Consider the following 14929-nt stretch of genomic DNA (forward strand, 5'->3'; position numbering starts at 1 on the left):
CCCCACCACAGTGTCCTCCTCCAAAAAAAGCCACCAATGTCACCTTTGCAATTGGAACACCTGTACACCACCTCCTTTGTGTATGCAAACCACATTTACACAAATTCAGCAGTGTATGTACAGTATCCATTTAAAATGCAAAAACCAAGGGGAGCAAAGCATGTACACTAAGTCAACACACTCGTGATGATGATGATAGTACCATGTAGACACTGGGACTGAGTGAGAGAGAAAGATGGAGAGAGAGAGTGAGAGATCGATCACGATTGGGTGATGCTTCAGGGGGTTGGCAATACCACTTGCTCCTTACTGGGGGATGGGGATGGCGATTATGGGAGGGGCTTCACAGTGACCTCATACTTCATATATTGGATGTCCGAACCGGCATCCACTAAATATTCCGCCATTCTTCAATCCGCAGCGCAACCATATATCCAATACATCTATTCAGCATCTGTCAATCTGACCTCTGTCTCCTTCACGGGTCCGACGCGCGCCGCAGAGGTAAGTGAACTGGTCCAGTGTGTCCGCTAGAAAGGCTTTTCTCGCAGCGCAGCGTGTGCCAGGAGCTCGAGCTCACACCGCCGCTGCACTTGGAATTTCACGTCCTCGGATTGCCATGAATATCACGCATTTGCCGTGCATAATCTTTTTTGCGGCCATTTTGCGCGACTCCAAACTAATATTTCTAAGATACGACCTGGCAGCAAATGAAATGCTAAGAATCCGCCGAGACCCCCATTCATTATAGGTTTTGTTACATGTTGGCATTCATGCCGAGTAGCCCATTTGTCTCTGTGCGTGCGACGTTTTTCAATGTATGCCGGATGCCGGTACTGCAACATTGTTGGAAACGGAAAATTTAACGGTGCGTCTATTGGTACTAATAATAGAGCGGGTTTACATACAGAAGATATGAAGAATTGCCTCCCTGCTTGACATGTCAGAACGTTATTCACAATGCACACTTTTCATTCATTCATTCATTCATTTACTGGCTATTAGCTTTAAACGCAAATTAAACATTACATATTTATGTATTAGTCTACATATAGCATGCATTGCATCCTTAAAAAAGAATGTATGTGTGTGTGTATGTGTGCGTGTGTGTGTGTGTGTGTTATATGTAAAATTGTATTTGCAGTGGGGGCGGGGCGAATGAATAGAGGTCCTATTGCAGTGATGCTGAGAACCGCTTTGACTGTAAGATGCTGAATGCACCATCGGTTAAAATATCGTGTATCGATCGTATTTATGTCTTATAGAAATTCGGTCGAATGCGGTGCAGTGCTTGATTATAAATGCACCGGTGGAAAATGCCCTTGTGTGCGGCATGAAGTCTCCTGCCTCGGCCCGCATCATGGTTATTTTCCACTGGCACGTGAATGCCCATGCTGACGCACCATACCTCCAGTGTACATGACATAACCGCGAGAACTAGGAGAGACATATGGCATGGCCTATTATTAATGGCCATGGAGTGCCGGAAAGCTGCTGCAGTGGTGCGAGGATTGTGCCATGCTTGGCCCATTTTGTGATGCTACTTTTGGGTTTTTTGATGTTGCTCCACATACTGCGGTTAATGAGCACAATTTAAAGGGGTAGTTCATCCAAACATGAAAATGTACTCTCAATTCACTCAAGTGTCTCCAAATCTTTACATGGAACACAGAAGAGGATATGTTGAAGAATTCTGGGACACAGTGTTCTTGTCAACCAACGTCACAGAAAAACAACATTATGAAAGTCAAAAATGTTTCTTCAAAATATATTTGGGTTGTTTAAAAAAAAAAAGTGAGGTGTGTTTTTGGTGGTCATAATTCCGCTGGTTTGCATGTTTAACACATTATTATCGACAGCAATAAATGTGTTTAGTCAAGCATGCAAACAAATGCAATGCAATACAAAAAAATATGGAAATTTCCTTATTATTTACTTGCTCTCTTTTTGTTTTCCTCCATGGATCACAGTGGAGATTTTTCTAAAGAATCCTTACGCAGCTGCTTTCCATAGTGGCCCTGGGAGTCATACTCCAAAAAAGGACAAAACCCGACCATAAAAATAGTTCATATGCCTTGTGTCATATGATAGTTCCCTGTGAGCTTTACCCCCTAACCCCAACCTTGGCACCAGGTTTGAAGTCACTGGTGCCTAAACACTTGGTCCTAATGTGACTTAGAAGTGCAGAAGTTTCAATGTGAAAGAAACTTTCAGAAATTAAATGTAGTTTTAAAATTTCTCTTTGGAGTCATTTGTGAACTGCTGTTGTATACAACGAGTAGTGCAAAAATACTTCAGAATGACTAATTTTGTGTTTCATGACCCAGACACTTATAATGACATGAGGGAGAATAAATAATGAGGGAGCTGTTCTGTTAAATCACAATCTCTTTGGTATTCTCAGATTGCTGTCGTGTATTCATAATGCACTTGATGTGTCCACTTTGCTTTCATGCTCACCACATGTGACAGGACAGAACTTGTCATTGACCTAAATGTGTGCTCAAAACTATTGACGACTTTAACCAATACCAGTTTGATTTTATGCTGACATGAGACACCATTATGACAGTGTATGGGAAAAAAGCATTTAAAGCATAAAGGCATCGAGAGCCAACTCATTTCATAGCATTACGGCAAGTCACGCATTGATAAACACTAATTTTTAAATCTACATATTACACATAAGCCTTTTCTAAATCATACTGCAGTGATTTAAAATGTTGATATTATGAAAGAGACATTATTTTTCAAGGTTATCCTCTGTGCTTTCATAATCTGGTCTAATGAATTTATATAAACAAATAGACGGGAGGGGAACCGCCTGAGATGCAGTGTCATGATATATTGTGGATCCTTAATCCTTAGTGCAATTCCATGATGAAAACAAAACTGTGATTCACAGACAGACATGTCTGATCTTTGTCTTGTTCTTTACATTGACGGTACAGTGAGTATTATGTGATTGTGTTGTTAATATTCTGCAGTAAAACAGCGTTCAGTTAAAATTAAATCTAATTAATAGTCTTTAATGCTTCAAATATCAATCAAGCTGAGCAGTTTCTCTCATGACGCCCATTGATTGTTAAAATTGTGCCAAATTTTTAGTCAAATGAGACACTTCACTAGAATGGTATGCATAAAATCATTGGCTTTTTATAATCTCATGACAATCTGCTTGACCAAAGCAGTTTCACAGCTTGAACAGATTGCGAGAGCAGGGGTTAAATGTGTAATAATCAATTCTATGCTGTTAATTTAAGGAGAAGTTCACACAAAAATGAAAGTGTCCACATCATTGAAGTTAAGTAGTGCTAAACAATTATGCATTTTTCATCTGTTGAACGCAAAACAAGGTATTCTGAAAAACAGGAACAAAAACAGGCATTTTTCAACATTCTCCAGGATAAATCATATTCAACAGAAGACAAAAACTCATGTTTGGCATGAGTGAAGAATGCATAAAAGGGTATAAAACTATTCCTTTAAGCAAGTAGTCATTTAGCAGACACTTATTTAAAACCATCCACCATACATTTATTATTTAAAAGATAATCCCAATGGAGTAACTGAGGTAAAGTGCTTTGCAGCCCACAGATCATTCTTTGCAATGGTCGAAGCTTTTTATATTGCCAACCCCAGATCTATAACCACAGTCGGGACTGTGAAATGTCTCACACTGTAGAGCATCTTAGCAACAGCCATATCTTGGGTGTGATTCCTAGGAAATGCATGAACTGATAAAGTGTAGATTTTGGATGAAAGAGGCTGCCAAATGCCAAAAGGGAAGATTCATATCCTGAGGTCCAAAGTTGTGTAGTTACAAAATGCAAACTATTCTATATTCAAATCTTTTTGGATAATTTGAACACACATTGTTTTAATTGCCAGACAATTAGGATTTCACATTTTCTGACTTTCATGTTTTCGATAGTGATGTTGATATGGTGATTGATTGATTGATTTGTGACAAAAATTTAAAGGAGTTTTTCAGTATTTCCAGAATGGTGTCAAAGTCACACTGAAACCACATTTTTGTGATATCAGCTTCAAATGCGTAACATGATTAGATATATGGCTTTATTGTTTAAGCAAAATCAGATTTCAAATATTTTCATGCATTTATTTGGAAGGTTTGGCAGATATGATAACTTAATGTAGTATTTGGAAAGTGAAAACATATAGTTCAACAGATATACATCTTGATTAGCCTGATTAAAAAAAAAATGCTACAAATACCATGGACATCTTATATTATTTTAAAGCATTTCCTTTTTCCACAAGCGTTTACAAATTGCAATTCTGCAATCCTCTTTTGCACTGTGAAAAACTCCCACACTGACGGCATCTTGTCTTCCCTCTAGCATGACCACTTTTAAAGCACACATCTGCTGTGTACATCATGCCTTGTCATGTGGAAGGCACCAATCAAAAGCCTTATGGCCAACATCGCACATCTGACTCAGTTCAACGGTAGAAATAATTCAACAACAATTTATAAAACAGAAAGATATTGGCTGATGGTCTTATTTCAGGGCTTTACAAATAAGCATTTATCGTCAAGAATGCCTTGTCTTCATAGTGACTTCAAATGTCTATTTCACTTAAATGTTTTAAAAAAAGAAACCAACCTCTGCTCTGTAATATGAAGCATTTATGAATTACCTCCACTTTCACATCTGTGTTCAAGAGTTAAGAGGTAAAGCGTGTTTCTCCTTCCTGATGTTATACTATTTTCACATCCATCCTCTCCTTCAGTGTGATGTAATTGTAATAACTCCGCCTGAAGCGAATTTAAAGTGTTTCCTACAGAGAGATGACAAGCCCTGTGATATAACAGCGGCATTTATATAACACATCTCAGCTGAAGATGTCACGCACAATATCTACATGTTCACAAGCACTAATTAACACGTTTGGTGCTGAAGAGAAGTTGTAAGTTTCACTTATATTTTTGTACCTCTTTTTTTGGAGATTGTTTGGACCTCATTAAGAGACTTCTATCCAGCCTCACAGACCGCACCAACCTGATGGAATTTGCTAATTGGTGCTTTGATTTTTCGTTGTCTTATTTTCAGAGCTAAATTAATTTGGGGTTAATAAGGGTTACCCAGACTTAGACTGGGCATGAGTTAGTTTAGGGAAACTAGGGTAAAACATTGATTCAGCCCAATGGAAATATCAGACATCCGTTCGGTTTAAGCGTACAACTCCATTACAAATCGAAGGACAAATGAAAGACTATGAGAGACGGTCACATGGAAATGTGGAAATCGAATATTGCATAGCAATAGGCAAATGAAGCATGAATGAATAGTTTTTGTCACAGCCTTACAAAGTGCTGCCCAATACACGTTTGCCAAACTCAAACAGGCGGACATGGAGGGCTTTCCCATTACAGTAGTGCATCAATGGAAAAGTACCAGGGCTTTCTCAACCGGTAAGGGCCCAAGGGGGTGCAAACAATGTTTTCTCTGTGACTTGTTTGCAGCGTTGCTCCCCCTGCATGGATTTTCAGCCTTTCAATCCCCCGACACTCAGCACCCATGTATGCGTGCCTGCACACATCTGCCTACCCATCCGCTCCACCTTCCCCTGGACGTCTCACACCATTATTTCCCAAGTCCTTACAAAAATGTGTTGATTTTCCTCTGGGAACCAGCGCAATGCTGTTCAGTGAGAATTAAAAAAAGGATTAAGGGTTCTGGCAATAGGAGGTGGACATGTCTGTGTATGCGCGTTGGCTGTCTCGCATTTGGGCATAGTTACTGCTACTGATGCCAACCTGCTGGCGTGTTGGCGCGGGATGATAAGCACTGCGACATCAAGCTCAAACCTTGCACTGGGTTGATAAGCACCTGCACACATTTGTTTTTATTTTGACAAACTTAAAATAAAGGTGAACCAAAAAAATCATAGGTCGGAGATCATAGTGTGATGCTCAAGTTGAAATCTGATTGTATCTCTCTGTCTGTCTTCAGCTTAAAGGATGAAGATTGAAAACAGCCTGCCTTGCTCTCAGCTCCCTGAGGCTCCTCCTCAGACCGGCCTACAGTTTACAGTGGCCACAGAAGAGGACTTTGATGACATTATGGCCATGAGCAAGGACATCTATGGCGGTCTGGACTATCTGCCCTCCCGCTATCAGGCTTGGCTGCAAGAGAGCAACCGCACTGTCATTTTGGCTCGCAAGCAAGGGAAAGTGGTAAGAAAGCGGATATGGAGGCTTTTGTGCATACATGTTCCATCTTCAGTCCTTAAAAGGAAAAGTTCACCCAAAATGAATTATGTATTCACTTATGCTTATATGAACGGGCGGCATTTTTATATGGCACATGCTATACATGCTGACAAAATACCATCCCAAACACTGATTGATTGTGTTGCTAGACACTGGTTAATCACATCACAGAACGTGAACTTCTTAAATGGCAAATATGCCATGCTCTAGGTTTTTGGGAAAGATAATATATACTCAATTATAGCCCATATGAAAATAAATAAATATATACATGCTCTGTTTCAGCTAGAAATATGTCATAATACTGAATTAAAGTTGGTTGGAACACATGAAGTGAGTCAACTGGAATATAAATATAAATATGTAAAAGTGTAAGGACCATAAAATAAATCATTGCATTATTGGATGGCCAACCTTATATGTTTTTGCATACCTTAATGCATTTATTAGTCAGGTTTAGGATGTGGCTGCAATAACAGGCAGAGCCGCAAGGTTTTAGCCAGTGTGGGATTGGGGAGTGGAGCAATGGTTTGTTCACAAGATGAAGGAATTACATGTAATGTTGATATGTCAAATGATTCAGTTGATACGTCAAACTTGCAAAGAATCTTCACAACATGTTAACGTCAACTTATTTCTAATATGTCTCTTACCTTTTGAGACATGGCTCCACTTTTATAGAGCTATAATTTAATCGAAATTTGTATTGTTTTAATTGCGAGAGGTGTGACATGCAAAAAAGGCATTTGAAAAACATTTAAAACATGATTTATTTTGTAGTTCTGCTAAACGTCACTATAGAAATGGCATAAAGTCTTAGCCTTTCACAATGTGATGAATGTACATGGCTATATTTCATTTTTAACTTTATTTAAAGGGCACCTATGATGGAAATCATCTTTTGTAAGCTGTTTGTACAAAACTTTGTGTAGGTATAGTGTGTCCACAGTCATATTGGATTGATATAAAGGCAATAAGTCTCTTTTTCTTTAATTTTATGATGCTAAAATAGGATCCAAATCTCTCCCATTTTGAAGCCTACCGCAACATGACATAGAAGTGCGGTTTTGCCACCCACCGAATTGATTGACTGCCGCGTATTAACATGTCTCTGCAGTAACACATAAAATCATATCAACAAGACAGGACGTGTGCAAAGCAACTGGGATTAAAAGATCTGTTCAGCTGTCTGATCATCAATCATCATCAAATGTAATCAAGAATGAGTTTTCCAAGTTTAAAATCTTTTTAAAACAGTGTATGTTTGCAATGAATTACAGCAAATGTACCGTCTTTACTTCATCACCAATTGTAAATGAAGACAATTCAATCCCAGTTTCTGGACGTTAAATCAGGTATATTTTTTACGTTAACATAACGGATATCCATACAGCAGCATAAATTGGCATGCATCCTGTCGCACGCACATGCTGTGTGTGTGCGTGCGTGAACTTTGTGACAACATGTGTGCAACTACATAACAAATACATCAAATAATCATTGGGAAAGTTCTTACTGTAGTATTTCTCACAAACGTTGCGTGACATCTGCTTCCTTCATGTCTGTCACTGTGCTGTTTTTTTGACGCAGCTGAGGTGGAGATTGAGGCACACTCTGACAGGCACGGGGGAACGGTGGGCAGTGAGATCTAGAATTAAAGGCACAGGCAACAAAACCAGCTACATTGTGTTCAGAGCAGAAAATCATATATTTAAAAGCTATAATAAATAATCTGATGGGTGTTTTAAGCTAAAACTTTGCAGACACACTCTGGAGAAACAAATGACTCATCTTAAATCTTGAAAAAGGGGTAAAATAGGTGCCCTTTAAACAAAATGTGCAGTATTCCAGGTTTAAAAAGAAAATTTTTACTTTGTTATAGATATAACTTTTATACACCTACATTCTCCAGATTGCGCTGGAGTCAGTGTGCGTCATCGATGATGGCGAGACCATGCTGGTGGAAGGGCTTCGTGTCGCCCCACAGGAGCGGGGGAAAGGTGTAGCTGGGGTACTTCTGAGGTTTTGTTCTCAACTGGTCAAGTCCAAGTACCCTGACGTTAAAGTCAGCAGACTGACCAGAGACGACCAACTGGGGCCAAAAGACTTCCAGAAGTACCGGCTCATTACCAAACAGGTAAGACATGCTAACATGAAATATATAAATGTGTTTAGGCTGTCTTGAGTAAAATCAGCTAAAGCCACATTATCTTCGTTCTGTCGCATGATTCAAATAAAAAGGGAATCCTCCTGGTGCGCTTCCGTGCTGAAGACCTAAAATTACGCCTTGGTGATCTCGGGCCCAATATCAGTGTAGCAGGAGAGGCTTTGTCCACCGCAAACATCCCGGTCTGCTTGGAGCCAGCAGAAGTGCATCAGCTCTTCTTAAGCGATGTGCTAATGCAGGACGTCCTACCCAATGCCACCATCGTTCAAGACTGGCAGCCTTTCAAGCCTCTACCCAGCAACATGGCCATCCTGATGAAGAAGGACATCGATTGGATGGTCGATGATGCCAAGCGCCCAACCATGACCAGCTTGTGCACCTTCCCATTTCACGTGCCAATCGGTGACGACTGGTACTACCTCAACATCGACATGTTTGGTAAAAACCTGACACTGGCCATCCAGCAGCTGCTGTGCCACCTGAGGCGCCACACTGGCACTCTGAAGGGTTACGTCATGTGCCAGGTGTTCATGGAGCCTGCGCTGTGGAAGCCGATGGCCGAATTCTTTCGGGAGACCCTAAAAGTTGAGCTGGTCAAGGAGTACACGGAGCAGTGCGTCGTGGAGTCCGATGTCATTTAGTCGAGGAGCTGCAGAAACACTTTCCCTTCAATTTAGACGCCAAACCTAAATAGTAAACAAAAGGAAATTTAACAGCTCTTTCAAATATGGCACCTAAAATATCTACTTTAAAGGGACGAAAAAAGCTTCAGTTCTATTCCGCTTAATGAAGTAATTATCATAGGATCTAATTTATTTTAATGACAATGAGTAAATTAACAAATTAAAAATGAAACGCATGTAAGAGAACAAACTAGAATAAACGTAGTTGACGCTTGTTTAGGTTACCTAATTTATTTCCATATGCAGTACTGTAAACGGTGGCGCTGACAGGACAGGGACCGGGAAAGAGGGGAGCGGTTTTAGATTATATATGTATAAAAATGGGGACCCAAACTGTTCCAGGCCTGTTTATTTCTGTCGGCATCGCTGACAGTGAAAGCATATTTACTCATGCTGAGTTGAAAAGAAAACTGCACAATCTTTAGGGCACTTTATGAAAAAACAAATAATACTAATGGGATCTCACTTTAGTGTCTGTTGCTTTTTAAGAATGTGGCACTGTAGCTGCTAGTGTATTTGGAGGGAAAAACAAACAAAACATTTTAATGGGACTTTATGACAGCCCATACATAGATTGAAATGTTCTTTAAAGGCAGTTTGAATTAATTCGAAATAACTAACATTTCCACATTGGGAAATGGACTCTCAGAATAGACACCTTTCTGATGCGCTCCTTGAAAAATTGTCTTTAATAGTCGTTCCTCTAGAAGTACTTCGCAGTGCTTTAAACTCGGTATCATATTATAAATGTCTGGCTTATACATTTAGATGACAGTCTCATGTTTTTTGCTTTAAGTACTTGAACCTGTTTGCTAAAATGAAGTATTTGTACCTAACTGTAGTTTCAAAGTGCAATTTCAATAATACACTGGAATATTGCTAGAAGTACATTCAGTTAGATACTATTAATAACTAATAATGAAACAATGTCGTGTTTTTTTTATTTCATTCAAATTTCTTTTTACGTAATTATAAACTGTTTGACAGGATCACAATTAAACAAAGAAGGCAGGTCAACTAAATTTAGGGATCCACCGTTAGGTTAAAAAAGAAATCAGTGTAGGCATCACTGTATAGTGACTTTCTTCAATCAAGTACCTATGAATCAGAAGAAACGTGATCTTAAAAAAATTCAAGTTCTGGAAATCAGAAAACAAAAATCGCATTTTCTGGACAATCGGAAAACTGAGCAACACCAGTGATAACCACTCTTTTTTTTAAGCTATCAGAAAATGAAACTCATATATTCTGGACTATTGGAAAACTGACCAAGTGACAACCACTCATCTACGCAGATTTTTATTTAATTATTTATTTTTCTTAATCAGGAATTGGAAACATGAGCAAAACAAGATGCTCGTATCTACAGATACATTTTTTTTAGATTGACAGCGCTCATTTTTATAATACAGAACACACAGGACATAATGTCCTTCAACCGGCTTTGTTTTGAAAGAAAGTGAAGTGAATTATTACCAACATGCATAAAGAAGAACAGAAATTCCTCACAAGTTAATTTTGCGGTTAATTTGCCCCAAACGCAGATTGCAGGAGGATCTTTTCCCTGAAGCACTGAATGACAGACACACATCAGGAAAGGCAAATACTCATTTTCTGCTTCTAACTGGAAGGTTAAACGCAACATCTTTCATTAGTATATATACATTTAATGTGGATTTTGAGTTTCAGAATCAGATTCTTCATCCACAAAATTAATTTCTTTATTCTTTTTGCTAATGATGTGTCTGGTGGACTTATTTTGTGCCCTTTCATGAACTCTCCACATCCACTGACGGAAAAGGAGGCCTCCACTCCTCCTTCATTTGGACAGAGGCATTATGGGACTTGTATTGCGGTCAGAATTCTTAAATGGCAAACAGGCAGCCTTTTTTATTTTGAAAGTCATGCCATTTTACAGATTATTAAGTGAAATTCAAACAGCAGTTTCTTGCATTTGTAAAGGTGTACATATATATAAATGTATATGTTTGATTTGAAAGGGAATCTTTGTTCATATCTCAAAATCCTTCATGCCGGCTGTGTGCTTTCAGAGGAAAGATCAATTTCAAAAATAAATAGTCGAGAAGCACAAGAAATATGCTTCGGTTTGTCAAGACAATGACATTTTCTCAACTCCAAACAGTCTCTTTTGGCCTTTAAAAGCTACTAAATGCATCCTTGCTACTTTTAAATAGTCTATTTCTCCTCTCAAGCACTTGTCATGATGGATTAGAGACCCAAAATGTGTATTTTTGTGTTTGTACATAGTGCCGTGCATTTAGATTTTAATTGTGCTGTAATCTGTCATTTTATTTTTCAGGTTTGGTCACTAGCCTCATATTTCGCTGTTACTTTTCTTTTGCCACTTTTTATCTGCTTGACATCTGATCCAGTAGTCATTTAAGACTATTTCTCTCTTTTTATTTGTTGTTTTAATCTTTCAGCTCCACCTTTTAGCACTTCTGATAGTCTAATTGCCTTTCTAAGTATTTGTGAATTGTGCAGGAGCTTGTAACTCAATATTTTACACAGGTCCCGGTGCCAGGGCCATGAGACTATAAAAGGTTAGAGGCATGTGACCACCTGATGGCGAAGCGATGTAAAGGATACTTGCCCCTTGTTTCACTGGCACGCAAGGAGTGAACTCTAAACCCAATTCTTTCAATTATGAAGTGGCTTTTCACTTTCTTTTTCTGGAATGGAAAAAAAAGATTGCAGGGAGAGACGTGAGAGATTAAAGCCGGGGCTAGGAATAGATGACGATGTGATCCAGATTATGTTACCACTCCAAATAGGAGTAAATGTTCATTTTGAATTGTGACAATGACTGGGGACTATTGCAAGGAATTATTTACAATGCTGTATTTGTAATATAAAAAAGGGAAATAATCTTTAGCCAGAGAGGCGATCAAGCCTTGTGTTTGTAATAAGTGCCATCTTATATCTCAGTATTTAGAAGGACAACATAGGTTGACCACCCTAAACAGGACACTTGTATTGAGTTACCCAGGCTCAAATGAAAAAGACGTGGCTTTGGCAAGATTTTTGCAAAACTTCTCAAAAAATAAAACTTACTTATACAAAAAATATGTTGATAAATACATTTCAAGCTTATTATGATTACAGTGTTGTCTCCTTAAAACTTACTGTACAAATTAATTAGTTGACTTTATTTACTGAAAAATAAAGATGAGTAATACCACTGCATTTAAATTATTAATTAAATGAACTACACTTCCAGTCAAAGGGTTGGGGTCAGTTTTTTATTATTATAATTAATTATATTAGAGTGATTTCTGAAAGATCATGTGACTCTGAAGAAGTAATGAAGCTGAACATTTATCTTTAAAATCACTAGAATAAATGATTAAATTAAATTAGAAACTGCCTTTGAACAGTTATTTTATAGTGCAATAACAATTTTACAGTTTGTCCTGTATTTTTGATGAATAAATGCAGCATTGGAGAGCAGGATAAGCTTATTTTAAAACATTTAAAAATCCTACTGACCCTAAACGTTTGAACAGTAGTGCATTATAAAAATTAAGTTGTCAACTTAACAGTTGCAAGTTACAGCGGGTTTACTCACTTCTTTATGTAAAGTAAATAATCACTTTTATAGTGTGCACGATTAGTAAATGAAAACATTTGTTAGGTTTTTTGGGCATAGTAAACTTGCTCAGTGCCTCACCTGGTACAGCATTGCATTTGTGGTGCGAACAATCAGATATGAGTCAGGTATCAAATTTTGCCTTTAATACTATAAACATAAAACTCAAATATTATCCTCTTAAAAGGCAAAGCTTTGATTGTACCGCTTCTATGTCTGCTGTACGAGATGCAGCATTTTATAATAGTTTTAGGTATTTTTAAAGGGTTAGTTCACAGTCAAGAAAAAGAAATGAAACATCAAAACAGTCCTTGTGACTTCTGTGGTTCAACAGTAAACATGCAAAGCTCCAAGAATACTTTTGTGCAACAAAAACACAATGCAAAAAACTGTTTGTTCGTCAATATTTTCCTTGTCGGGTTAGGTTGCACATTTACTACAGCCAATATGATGTATTGCCAAAAGCATTATGTTGTGCACACACTGATCTGAATCTGAAGGTCAAGTTTTTCTTAATGCACAAAAGTGTTCTTTGCGCTTTAATGCGATAATAATTAATGGTATTTATTTGAGAATTTCTATCTTTGGATGAACTAACTCTTTAAGTACAGGTTCTAGTCACATTGCACACTTCTTTCAATTGACAGAAAGCAAGTTAAAGCATTTACAGTGCTCAGCATAATTAGTACACCCCATTTTGAAAATGAATATTTTTTATCAATTTCTTAGTGAATATAGGCAATGCATTTTGGTGCATTTAAACAAAACAGATTTATTAAACAGATTTATTTATTAAAATAATATTTTAGTCACCAAACATATTTAGAATGTGAAAAATATTACAATTAAATTCAAGCAAACTGTTGTTTAAAATTAATTACAAACTACAAAATTTCAACAAAAGTGTAAAAATTTTTGCTTTTCTTAATTTTTCCTCCTTTTTAAGTTTGTGTTTAATATTTTTCTATAACATATAAATTTGGCTGTACTAGTTTTTGGACCGATATCATTAGCTATTTTGTTAGATAGGCTTTAGATTTGGCTTCAGTTCTGACTAATCTAATGTATATGCACAAATATTGTATAGCTTCCTAATAAAAATATGAATTTAAAAGAGAGATTTGTGAGGGGTGTACTTATATGCTGAACCCTGTACATACTGGATGAAATTGGCTTAAGGGACAAAAAAATCTAACATCAACAACTTTTTCATGCCTAAGCCGTTAATGACCTTACTCAGATAAAGGAAAACCAGTTAACGGTGCACACAAAACGCACATCAAAACAAAGCAACTGCAAAAATGTGGCCACAGGCACATATTTTTTCCTGAGCCTGGGTTTGCTTTGACAGATTCAGCACTACAGCAGTACCTCGAGTGCTAAGACACACAAAAGCTAATATATACACAGACACTGGTTATCCTGTATGTCTGCGGGCCAGCTAAAGTTTCAGGCCTCGTCTCAGAGTAAGTGAAACCGGATAGTGAGAGTGTCATCTTGCGTAGAACAAGGGTTCGCCCCAGACTCCCTTTACCTTCCACCTGATCCCTATCAGCCTGACACATGGAAAGAGTGAGCAGGGGAGCTTAACACAAGAAGCCCTGTCATATGCAGACCACCTATTCCTGGTTTTACATCTTGCTTATGTGGCATCTTTTGCTTTTCATTTTCCTGACTGCTTTGTAATGTTTCTGAAGGGCTTTAAGTGTACTAGAATCAGCTGTGTTTTGTATGTTTTGCGAGGGGAAAACCACCAGAGAGATTTCCAATTTCAAGACACCATTTGAACGTTACAAAACTGAAAACTTTAACTGAATCAGGGGGTGATCTCAGTTGAATGCTGATTTGCACTATCAGAGCTTCGACTCTGCTTCTCCCTTACTTGTTTTCCATTGAAAAAGAAACAAAACCCCATAGTGTCTGTACACAGATGCTTCTGAAATGGCTTAAACAACACAGGTATTTTCCACCTGTGGCGCACTATGCCATTTTTGTTACATTTGATCTACAAATCTCGTGCAGTATTTGGAGGTAAAATGCAACTGGATCCCAATGCAAACTGTATTTTATCTCATGCCATGTCAGAATCATCATGCTCCTATGGGATTAAGCGTTCATCCGGCTGTTCTGATGTGCTGCACTTTATACTGTAGATATATGTAGATATTCCAAAGCACAGTTGGGATCTTCATTAAACCATCAGTGTGTGTTGCTGTAACAGTCATGGT

General features: G+C 38.0%; 1 protein-coding gene and 1 long non-coding RNA gene across 4 annotated transcripts in view; one reads left to right on the plus strand and one right to left on the minus strand.

Moving 5' to 3' along the window:
- Window positions 1–393: 393 nt before the first annotated feature.
- Window positions 394–14601, plus strand: nat16 (N-acetyltransferase 16). The gene is made up of 4 exons (XM_087261078.1): window positions 394–504; window positions 5982–6205; window positions 8154–8378; window positions 8483–14601. The coding sequence occupies exons 2-4, from the start codon at window positions 5990–5992 to the stop codon at window positions 9047–9049; spliced, it is 1008 nt and encodes a 335-aa protein (XP_087117204.1). The 5' UTR covers window positions 394–504; window positions 5982–5989; the 3' UTR covers window positions 9050–14601.
- LOC141375366 (uncharacterized) overlaps window positions 6994–14929 on the minus strand; it is a 46052-nt gene continuing 38116 nt past the window's right edge. For 2 of the 3 annotated variants that reach the window (XR_015495695.1, XR_015495694.1), the window contains 2 exons: window positions 8145–9094; window positions 7206–7889 (listed from right to left, as the gene is read on the minus strand). This is a non-coding gene — a long non-coding RNA (uncharacterized LOC141375366). Of the gene's footprint in view, window positions 7890–8144; window positions 9095–14929 lie in introns of all 3 variants that reach the window. The other variant, XR_015495696.1, reaches the window with a different exon arrangement.

This window comes from Danio rerio, chromosome 7, assembly GCF_052040795.2.
Source record: "Danio rerio strain M-AB ecotype USA chromosome 7, GRCz13ab, whole genome shotgun sequence".
Taxonomy (NCBI): Eukaryota; Metazoa; Chordata; class Actinopteri; order Cypriniformes; family Danionidae; genus Danio; species Danio rerio.

Coding starts and splice junctions, on each gene's coding strand:
- nat16 (XM_087261078.1), top strand. CDS start 5,990: ATGAAGATTGAAAACAGCCTGCCTTGCTCTCAGCTCCCTGAGGCTCCT. Junction 6,206..8,153: donor CTCGCAAGCAAGGGAAAGTG/GTAAGAAAGCGG, acceptor TACATTCTCCAG/ATTGCGCTGGAGTCAGTGTG. Junction 8,379..8,482: donor ACCGGCTCATTACCAAACAG/GTAAGACATGCT, acceptor TCAAATAAAAAG/GGAATCCTCCTGGTGCGCTT.